General features: G+C 42.4%; 1 protein-coding gene across 1 annotated transcript; it reads left to right on the top strand.

Annotated features, from left to right (window-relative positions):
• The first annotated feature begins 2,016 nt into the window (after window positions 1–2,016).
• LOC127428494 (E3 ubiquitin-protein ligase TRIM35-like) lies at window positions 2,017–10,538 on the top strand. The gene is made up of 8 exons (XM_051676912.1): window positions 2,017–2,242; window positions 2,496–2,582; window positions 7,033–7,208; window positions 7,734–7,829; window positions 7,918–8,148; window positions 8,269–8,291; window positions 8,362–8,480; window positions 8,567–10,538. The coding sequence occupies exons 1-8, from the start codon at window positions 2,017–2,019 to the stop codon at window positions 9,097–9,099; spliced, it is 1,491 nt and encodes a 496-aa protein (XP_051532872.1). The 3' UTR covers window positions 9,100–10,538.
• The last annotated feature ends 1,266 nt before the right edge of the window (window positions 10,539–11,804 follow it).

The following is an 11,804-nucleotide window of genomic DNA, read 5'->3' as shown; positions in this document are numbered from 1 at the left end:
AAAAATCCTCCTCAGAAAAAGATTTAGATGCCATTTTCTAATTTACACATCAAAATCCACCTTCATTGGACAAGTGTTCCTGCTTGTATTATTCTCTTTTGTTCAGCTAATTAACACTGCGCTTGGGTTCTCCATGATCTTCGAGTTCTGCTCTGTAATTGTGACAGAAGACTCGACCAAACTGTGGACCCAGCAGGACCTGACCGGTTTCAACAAATCCACGATGCTCAGGGGCAAATTCTCCAGTGCCATGAGGACATGATGTGTCAGATTTAATGCGATCTGGACACCATAATAAAAGCGCTGCCTACTTCATCTTCATCAGTGTCCAGCGGAAAGTCAGCCCCAACAGCTATCGCTACCAGATCTGTTCCTGCATCTCCTTTCAGTCCTCCTTCTTACTCCAGCAGAGCTGGAGTAACTAGTAGGCATCAGGGCGACGCCTACTAGTTACTCCAGCTCTGCAGACGAATGCAACAGCTTCCTTCTTCAGTGCTCTCTGGCATTCGAGATGCAACCACAGCATTTCCCTAATGAAAGAGCTAAAGTCTTTACTCGCCAGGAGAGCGATGCAGTGGGGCTCCTTGATCTGGCATCAGAACAGTCCAGTCACCCAATATGTCAACGCCTTCATCTCACATTTCCGGGAGGTTTTCGAGCGTCCTGTCGGTGACTCTCACATTAGCGAGCAGCTGGTTCGTCTGAAGCAAGCTAAACTTCCAGTCACTGAGTATGCACTACGTTTTCGTACCCTTGCTGTCACCAGAAACTGGAATGAACAAGCATTAATCACCAACTACCGCCAGGGACTTCGAAGAGAGTTACAACTACAACTAGCCGGTGTTGATGAATCCTTGGGACTTGAATGGTTGATTCAGATGTCTTATTAGGAATGAGCATCATCTTCAGTTGTATCACACAGACTAACTATCTCCAGTTCCTTTCCATCTTCGTGGAGAGAGTTTATCTGCACAAACACTCCATCCACCTTCGTGTACACCAGAGGAGGAACCAGTGCAACTCGGTTCGACCCATTTGACACCGTCAGAGAGAAGGAGACAAGAGCATCACTTGTGTCTCTATTGTGGGGCGGCTGATCACCTCAGTACATCATGCCATATGGGTTGGTCATCGCCTCCACAGTTTTCCAATCCTACATGAACGAGATCCTTCGTGAGTATCCACACCACTTCGTCACAGTCTACATTGATGACATTCTCATTTTCTCATCCAATCTTAATGAACATATCCATCATGTTAGACTGATACGTCTTCAAAAACATAGCCTGTACCTAAAGGTGGAAAAATGTCTCTTCCATCAGATATCTATCCATGTCTTGGGGTATGTCATCGACTCTGAGGGCATCCAGATGGATACAGCTAAGGCACAGGCTATCACCTCATGGCACCAACCTACCACCTTGAAGGATTTGCCAATTTTTTACCACCGCTTTATCAGGAACTTCAGAATGGTAGTTGTTCCCCTCACCAGCCTTCTTAAAGGCAAACCTAAAATTCTCCCTTTGGATCCTGCAGCCCTCAAAGCCTTTCAGTGGCTTAAGAATGCCTTTACCACTGCGTCAATCCTCAAAAACCCTAATCCGGACATTCCCTTCATTCTAGAAGTTGACACCTCCTCCACTGGTGTCGGGGACATATTGTCTCAGAGACAAGGCACTATCCCCAAGCTATATCCTTGTGCCTTCTTCTCTAAGAAGCTATCACAGGCCGAACAAAACTATGATGTCGGGAATCAGGAGTTGGCGCCATTGGCTCGAAGGATCTCGCTGTCCTTTCCAAGTACTCACAGACCACCATAACTTGGAGTACCTACGGTCAGCGAAGAGACTGAATCCCCTTCAAGCAAGATGGGCCCTTTTCTTCATATGCTTTCAATTCACTGTCACCTACTGACCTGGCACCAAGAACACCAAGGCAGATGTATCCTCCCTCCATCACTTCTTGTCTGCCCCATCTCATGGGACTTAGAACAGCAAATCGTCCGGGTCGCCTATAATGATCCCACAACCTGCCCCCCAGGATGCATCTATGTCCCCGCCACCCTTCGCAACTGGCTCCTGGAATGGCTCCACTCCTGTGTATCTTAGGATTCCAACCACCACTATTCACCTGGTCTGGAGAGCCATCAGAATTTCTGGCGGTGGACCACTGGTTCAGAAACAGCTAAAGAACCTGAAACTCTGCCCACGTACATCTACAGTGTGTAGTCTGCCGCCAGAAGGTACAAGCCATCTTCGACGTTCTGATCACCAGAGTACCAGCCTGGTCAGAAGGTGTGGCTCTCCACCAAGGACATACGCCTCAAACTACAATCATGCAAGTGAAGTCCCGCTATATAGGTCCCTTCACTATCATTGCACAGATAAACCCAGTCGCATACCATCTCCAACCTACACCTCAATATTGCATAGCACCCACCTTTCATGTATCACTTCTCAAACCTTATCTACCCTTTCTCACTCCTTCTCTTTCAGTGACCGATGGTGGTTGTGTCCCTTCTCCACTGCTGACTATGGAGGATGGTGTGGCTTACATCATCAGAGCCATTTTGGATTCCCAATGTCATTAGGGGAAACTGAAGTATCTCGTGGACTGAGAGGGATACAGTTCGGAGGAACAATCGTGGGTCTCCAAAGATGACATCCTAGACCCCAACATACTCACGGAGTTTCATCACGACCATCTGGACAGCCCAGCTTCTCATAGAAGGGGAAAACCTAGACATTGGGTATTCCATGCCTCCGGAGCGGCCCGTGGAGGGGGTGGGGTATTGTCATGCCTCCATCAGTCTCCACCACTCTAGCCATCAACTGCCCTAGTTTACTCACATTCTAATCAGTATCACCTGTCTTCCATCAAGTAATCAAGTACTCTGTTCAGTGCATTCAGAAAGTATTCAGACCCCTTCATTTTTTTCACATTTTGTTATGTTGCAGCCTTATGATAAAATGCTTTAAATTATTATTTTTTTCACACCAATCTACACTCCATACCCCATAATGACAAAGCAAAAACCTGATTTTTGATAACTTTTCAAATTTATTAAAAAGAAAAAACTGAAATATCACACTGATATAAGTATTCAGACCCTTAACTCAGTACTTAGTTGAGCCTCAAGTCTTATTGGGCATGATGCGACAAACCTGCACACCTGGATTTGGGTATTTTCTCCCATTCTTCTCTGCAGATCCTCTCAAGCTCTGTTAGGTTGGATGGGAACTGTTGGTAGACAGCCATTTTAGGTCTCTCCAGAGATGTTCATTTGGATTCAAGTCCGGGCTCTGGCTGGGCCTCTCAAGGACATTCACAAAGTTGTCCCTAAGCCACTCTTGTGTTGTCTTGGTTGTGTGCTTAGGGTCATTGTCCTGTTGGAAGGTGAACCTTCGGCCCAGTCTGAGGTCCTGAGCGCTCTGGACCAGGTTTTTATTAAGGATATCTCTGTATTTTGCTGTGTTCAACTTTCCTTCAACTCTGACCAGTCCCTGCCACTGAAAAACACCCCCACAGCATGATGCTACCACCACCACCATGCTTCACCATTTGGATGGTGCGTCATGCCAGGGTTCCTCCAGACATGACGCATCAATCTTCGTTTCATCAGACCAGAGAATCTTGTTTCTCACAGTCTGAGAGTCATTTAGGAGGTGCTTTTTTATGTGTCTTGCACTGAGGAGAGGCTTCTGTCTGGCCACTCTGCCATAAAGCCCAGATCAGTGGAGTGTTGCAGTGATGGTTGTCCTTCTGCAAGTTTCTCCCATCTCCACACATGATCTCTGGAGCTCAACCAGAGTGATCATCGGGTTCTTGGTCCCCTCTCTTACCAAGGCCGATTGCTCAGTTTGGCCGGGCGGCCAGCTCTAGGAAAAGTCCTGGCTGTTCCAAACTTCTTCCATTTAAGAATTATGGAGGCCACTGTGCTCTTGGGAACCTTCAATGCAGCCAACATTTTTTTGTAGCCTTCACCAGATCTGTGCCTCCACATAGTCCTGTCTCTGAGCTCTGCAGGCAGTTCCTTTGACCTCATAGCTTGGTTTCTACTCTGATATGCATTTTCAGCTGTGAGACCTTATATAGACAGGTGTTTGCCTTTCCAAATCATGTCAAATCAATTGAATTTGCCACAGGTGGACTCCAATCAAAGTGTAGAAACATCTCAAAGATGATCCAGAGAAATGGGATGCACCTGAACTAAATTCATAGCAAAGGGTCTGAATACTTATGTCAGTGTGATTGTAACTAGGTTAAGGATGGGAAAGGAGGAAGTGGGAACTGGCTGGACCATCAAAATAATATTTAATAAGGACACACAGAACACAAACGCACACATGGCAGCTGCATGTGGCTCTCTCTCTCGAACTGCCACGTTCCACCGTATTTATCCCCCTCCTCGGGTGATTAGCCCAACTGGGGGTGTGCGTAGTCACGGCCCGGCCCCGCCCTCCTCCTCATCACACTCCTCCCTCCTTTGCCTCAGGCTGGGGAACCCCCGGCATGACGTACATTCCCCCCCCCCCTTCTGGCTGCGCCTCCTGGTTGCCCTTCTGGCTGCGCCTGCCGGCAGGCTTTTCCCTGCCTCTCTAGGGCTGGGAAGGAGGATGAGGGGAGGTAAAAACAAAACAAATACAAAAAAGAGGAGAGGGAAAGGGCAAGTCAGAGCAACAGTGAGAGAGAGAGAGAGAGGAGAGAGAGGAAAAAAAAACTTGCTCACCTGTTTCCCAGACACGCCGTCGCCTGGTCCTCGATCACTCCTTCACCCTCTGGTGGATGACAGCCGCTCCTCCCCGGGCGGACCAGAGCGAGTCCTCTGACCCCTTGCTGATGGAACGCCCTTCCGCGTTTTGGCGGCCGGTAGGGAACTCCTCCACCCCTGGCAGCGGCTCCACTATCTCATCTAGACCACACTGTTCTATTAACCGTTGTATAAATCATTGTTGTTAATCTCGGTTCTCTCCATTTGACAAGTGTTCCTGCTTGTATTATTATCTTTTGTTCAGCTAATAAACACTGCGCTTGGGTTCACCCTGATCTTCAAGTTCTGCTTTGTGATTGTGACAGTAGTGCCCTCACAGGCAAAGCATATGCAATCTCTGCACCTCGTCTGATTCAGAGGACAGAAAGCATGTAAGCTTACCACCTGAGCCCTAAATTGGTATTGGCCAAAACTTTGCCACATAATCCTCCCTATGCTTGAGATTGGTTTTTGACAAGCCGGGTCTGAACTCAACTGAACTCGGAGAGAACGCACAAGCTTACTGAATCAAGTGGCTCAAACAGGGAACACCTAAGCATTCAGTACAAGCTCCAAGTCCCAGACTGGGACTGTAGCATGGCAAGAGGGTCTCAGCTGTCTACTCCTTACCAGACCAAAATGACCAAAGGAGGTTTGCCCACATACAAACCACACAAAGGGACGTGGCCCACCGCTATAGCAGCGACATACAAATGCTCTTGTAAAAAGTGAACAGGGCAGTGAGCTTGGTCCTCACATCGGGAGGAACACCAGTCAGCGAAAATTCACAATTTCAAAGTATATAGCTACCTCATTGAGGGGGCTCTGGCCTGTAATATGGTGTCGAGGACTGGCTGCAACAACCCATCTGTGTCAGACAAGCCAGACATGAAGTTTCCACAGCTCCCACGAGGATGCCAGATCATGCCTCGTGCCGGCGAGAGTAGATCTCTCCTCAGTGGAATCCTCAATGGGGGGCATCCAACTGCTCTCCCAGCTCCAAGGACCAAGGGCAGTTGGGCCACTTCGGCACAACCAACAGCATGGTTTTCCAAACTTCCAAAACTTTGCACAGCATTTGGTGTTGCAAACGAACATGAGGGAACACATACTAGTGTGTCGCTGGCCATTTGTGAGCTAGGGTGTCCAAGCCCAGTGGAGCCTGAGTCATGGAGAACAACAGGCGACAGTGCACTGTCTCTGGGGAGGCAAACATATCCACCTTGGCTTCCCCGAATACCTCCTAAATCCTCAGAACAGTCTGAGGGTGAAATCTCCACTCCCCCTGGCTTATTCTCTAACTCGAGAGAAAATCTGCGCCACAGGTCAGGTGACCGGGGACGTGAATTGCACGAATTGACAGGAGATGCCTCTCTCTCCAGAAAAGAAGCTGGTACGCCAGATTAAACATTGGACATGACCACACTCCCCCTGGCGGTGTATGTACGCCACAACTACAGTGTTGTCTGTCCAGATCAGTATGTGAAAGCCCAGCGCAACTGACCGAAAAAGCTTTGAGTGCAGGCAGTTCCACGCAATTTATCTGCCACGCCATTTGTGCACCTGTCCAGGTGGCGAAGGCTGGATGACTGTCGCACAGGGCTCCCCAGCTAGCGCTATATTTTACAAATAGTTAGTGCGGCTAGCCAGCAGTACGCCACTGCCAGACGTAAGCAATCATGTTGCCATGAATGAAGAGGCACTCTTGAGTTTACCAAGCACTGAAGAGGCCTCATGCGTATCGAGCACAGCGGGGTGATGGTGGATGCGGCGCTGCTCTGGTTTATATGCTCACGATTAGGTGTGCATCAAGGGGTGAACCGTCAAGCAGCATCCACCAATAGATTAGCTTTATTTTATAGGGCTTCAGAGATCATTACTCCTGGTAGTACTTTCCCATAACATCAGTGATCAACTTGAAAAGGAACTAAAGCTCTAAGACTTTTTTTTATTGTATTTTTTATTTTTTTACTTTTTTTATTCCCTCTTATTAATTTATATTTCGCTAGATATGAAAAATTATGTTAAATACTTTCAAAAAATGAGATCCCATATTTGCAGTAGATGTGAAGATTTTTATTTATAACACAATGCTGAGTGTTGCGACTTACAGTTGAAACAAAATGAAATTTAGATGAGGACTTTTGTTTTGATATCCAGCTTTAAAAATGGCGTCCAGATCTTTTTCTGAGGAGGATTTTCCTTGTCCTGTGTGCTATGACATTTTTAAAAAATCATGTCCTGTCCTGTAGTGATGAAGGAGAAGTTTTAAGAATGTCCAGTTTGCAGAAGATCAACAATAGATCATCCTCCAGTAAATCTGGCTCTGAGGAATCTGTGTGAGACTTTCTTACAGGACAGAAGTAAACGATCTTCATCAGGATGTGAAACGATCTGCAGTCTTCATGAAGAGAAACTCAAACTCTTCTGTCTCGATGATCAACAGCTGGTGTGTTTGGTGTGTTGATATTCCAGAACACATGCAAATCACAAATTCTGTCATGTAGATGAAGCTGTCATTGATAATAAGGTCAGATAAATTATATTCTAAACAATTATTTATTTATAGAAATGTTCACAATGACAAATACTAGGCAAGTACAAATTATTATAGCCTACAGTATATCCACCAATATACTTAGCTATGATAAATCAACAACTAATTAAGGACAGTAAATGCAGATTGTAACATGATATTTTTGGTTTTGAATAATCATTGATACAAATCTTACTAAATAATTGTTAATTTGATAGCATGCATATTCTATTTAAATGTATCCACATTTCTTCCTTTATTGAACACAGTACAGTGTTTGAAAGGAACATCTTGGGTTATTTTCAATGTAATGTAATTATCACTGTAGTATATTGTTGATTACAATAGACAATAATTGTAACTTCCATTTATACAGTTATGATTAAAAAAAACTAATCAGGGCTGAAAAGAAAAAAATATATATTTTAACATGTTGTTTTCTTTCAGGAGAAACTCAAAACTGCACTAAAACCCTTACAGGAGAAACTGAGAACATTAGAGGAGTTTAAACAGAATTTGGATCAAACTGCAGAACACATTAAGGTTTGAATTAAACAATGTCATTTACATTTGTGCAACATCACAATTCTGGAAATCGGCCAAGTTTTGCCATTATATCTTCCTGTTTCAGTTTCAAGTTCGACACACAGAGAGGAAGATTAATGAGGAGTTTAAGAAACTTCACCAGTTTCTACATGATGAAGAGGCAGCCAGAATAACAGCACTGAGAGAGGAAGAGGAGCAGAAGAGTCAGATGATGAAGGAGAAGATTGAGAAGATGAGCAGACAGATTTTATCTCTTTCACACACAATCAGAGTCATAGAGGAGCAGATGACAGCTGAAGATCTTTCATTCCTACAGGTGGAAACAATGAACATTTATACAACTTCAATATTCATTATACTGGAGACAAATGTCAGTTTCAGACATTAAAACCAAATTCAGTTTGGATGAATAATCTGTATTTCTTTCTTTTTACAGAACTTTAAGAGCACAATGAGAAGGTTTGTGTTTCCTGTTTCTCTCTCGGTTCTGAACCCAAATCAACATGACTGACTCCTGAATGTTTTTCAGAACCCCGTGTACACCAGCAGATCCAGAGAACATTTCAGGAGTTCTGATCAATGTCCCAAAACATCTGAGCAACCTGAAGTTCACTGTGATACAGAAGATGCAGGAAAATGTTGAATACAGTGAGTTGAGAATACAACAGTGAATTCATAATGATCATTTGTCTTATCGATGTGTGTTTGAGTGTGTATCTGTCCTCTTTCTTCAGCTCCAGTGACTTTGGACCCCAACACTGCTCACTGTAATCTCATCGTGTCTGATGATCTGATCAGTGTGAGATTCAGTGAAGAGAAACAGCTGCTTCCTGATAATACAGAGACATTTGACGATTTGTGTGTTTTGGGTTCAGAGGGTTTTAAATCAGGGATTCACTGTTGGGATGTTCAGGTTGGAGATAGTACAGCTTGGTTCCTGGGTGTGATGACAGAATTTGCTCTAAGCAAAAATGACATATTGTCCAGGAGTGGACTCTGGTTTGTGGGGTTTGCTGATAGTCAGTATGTTGCATTCAAAACACCAGAGGGACCTCTTCTCCTCTCAGTGCCAAAGAAACTGCAGATAATCAGAGTTCATCTGGACTGTGATAGAGGAGAACTGTCATTCTCTGATCCTCTCACTAACACACACATACACACTTTCACACACACATTCACTGAGAGAATATTTCCATTGTTCAGTGTTGGCTGTAAAATGTCTCCTCTCTTGATCTTACCTGTTCAGTCCTCTTATAAAAAGACCTAATGAATAAATAGTTTGTAACAGAACACAGGTCACTCAAATATTAACACTAAGTTAGTGATATGTTGGGTTTGGTAGCAGTTCTGTTGTAATATCTTCATAGAATATTAAAAAGTAGGTAAAATTATATTTATTATTATCATATTATGTAGAAAAGTTACTGTAAGTGTGAGATTCTGCGCTGTTTGTACTGGTGATTGTGTTAATGGTGTGTGGCACCTACTGTTGGTCATTACAACATAAAGTTACAACATCTCTTTGGATCAAAGCTCTAATGGATCAGTTTTGAGAGTTAAAAAAAACAAAGTTTACCTATATAGGAATTTACTTTATTAGCTGTTGGTTATTAGTTATTGTCTGTTGTCTAAACAGCATGCAGACTTCAGTAGGTACTGCACCAAAAACTTTTGCATATAATCCCCTTGTGGCCAAAAATTCATCTTGAGTAAAAAGAAAGCCATTTAAATTATATAACTGATCCACCAATATAATGTTATTCTCAAACCACATACCAAATGTTCTTATTGTTCCATATATAATACTTACAGTATGTGGTGAAAAGTCATGTTTCTATATCATAGACCATGATAGAAAAGCTTGATGGTGAAGATTATTTTCACCGCCAAATATGGAAGAGGATAAAATTCCTGATTATTTCTGATCATATGTCTAATCCAGCTAACCTTAAATGTATTGTTTAATGTAGCAAAATCCAAAAAGTTGAGTTGATGTCATAAGAATATATAATATCTGTTTTCTTTGTATAATGTGTTCTGTTTTTCCAAATAAAGTCAAATAACATTTTGTCAATCTCTTTTCAGTTTTTTTTTTTTAAAGATGTAAAGCCAAGTGTATGTTATCAGAAACATTCAGAATTGTCCAAAAGGTCCAAAACGAGTCTAATTTTATTCGTTATATGCCTATTTTCCATGAAGTCATATTGTGTTTCATCATTTATAGAATCCAGTGCTGTTTTCAGCTACAATTAGGGCCAGTAATTTATAATCATTGGTTAAAAAGCATATCGGGCGCCAATTATCAGTGTAGAGTTTGTCTCTTTTTTGGGGGGGGGAATCAATGTAATTAATCCCTCTGTTAGAGTCGGTGGAAGACATTGTCTTTCAATACTTTCAGCAAATACTTCCAATAGGAATGAGGCGAAGTCTTTGGAAAATAATTGAAAAATTCTGACGTTAATTCATCTGTACCTGGCGACTTGGGATTTTTAAACTGATTAATTGCATCCATCAGTTCGTGAATAGTTATGGCTTTATCACATAGCTCTTTTTCAGTTTTATCAATATACTTTATTTGCAACAAGTTCAAAAAGGAATCAGCTGTTATTTGGGAGAAATTATTAGTATATAATTTCTTATAAAAGTCACTACAGTATTTACTGTTGATAGTAATGTATGGTCATCTGTTATAACCCCATTGATGTTTAATTTATCAATTGTATTATTAATAAAATTAAGTCTTTCCAGATTGAAAAAGTAATGTGTGTATTCCTTTATTATTATTATTATTATTATTATTATTTCCCCTTTTTCTCCCAATTTGGAATACCCAATTCCCAGTGCACTCTAAGAGCTTGTGGTGGTGTAGTGACTCACTTCAATCCGGGTGGTGGAGGACAAATCTCAGCTGCCTCCACGTCTGAGACCGTCAATCCACGCATTTTATCACATGGCTTGTTGAGTGCGTTACCGCGGAGATACAGTGCGTGTGGAGGCTTCACACAATCCACTGAGGCATCCACGCACAACTCACCACACCCCACCGAGAGTGAACCACATTATAGCGATCATGATATACCCTCTACCCTCCCTAGCAACCGGGCCAATTTGGTTGCTTAGGAGACCTGGCTGGAGTCACTCAGCACACCCTGGATTCGAACTAGCGAACTTCAGGGGTGGTAGTCACCAGCTTTACCACTGAGCTAACCAGGCCCCCATGTATTCCCTTTTTTAAACAATTTTCTTAAATGGATAAAGAGAGAAGTCCTCAATTGATACTAAACATCTTATCCTTTTTACCTTTAATAGAAAAATTAGAGGTCAGATATTTAACCTTCTTTTTAACATCATTATTCAGCAGAAGGGGATTACTGAGTTTCCAAAATGAAGATAGCTTAGCATAGAGGTTGTTGGTGAACAGCTTGACATTTCTATAAATAGCTCTATGATCTGTTTGAGAAGTCGGTCAGCTATCTACATCTTTGTCAAAACTTTCAGAAATAAACCAGAACTATTCTTAACTGACCAGAACTTTGGTGCACCAAATATCTATAAGATAAAATGTATCAATTTTATTTTTATTTTTATTTTTTATTTTCGAATTTGACTGACTGGGTGGCAATTTATCTACCACACAATCTCTTCCCAATAATATAAAGACTGGATATTTTTCCAACCAACCTTTAAATACAGCTCCCAAAAGATTGCCATTTTCTAGTTTCCTATTGTTCCATAAACAATGGCGGTAATAACAATAAAATCTATACATCTAAGTAACACAAATAACAAATAAGGTCCTTCAGGATCACATCCAGACTGTAAAATTTCTCCTTTAAATCTATTCTTGAGTGTTGTTATCCCTGCTGAATGTTGGGGAAAACTATGGAGAAAACCATGTTGAATCATAAAGAAATGTGACGCAAGCTTCTCCCACATAGACAGGTACAAACCGAGACTAACACAGTTGTAGAT

Source organism: Myxocyprinus asiaticus, chromosome 38, assembly GCF_019703515.2.
Source record: "Myxocyprinus asiaticus isolate MX2 ecotype Aquarium Trade chromosome 38, UBuf_Myxa_2, whole genome shotgun sequence".
In the NCBI taxonomy this organism is placed as follows: domain Eukaryota; kingdom Metazoa; phylum Chordata; class Actinopteri; order Cypriniformes; family Catostomidae; genus Myxocyprinus; species Myxocyprinus asiaticus.
The sequence above is the reverse complement of the archived record's forward strand: the minus strand, read 5'-3'. Positions and strand labels throughout refer to the sequence as shown.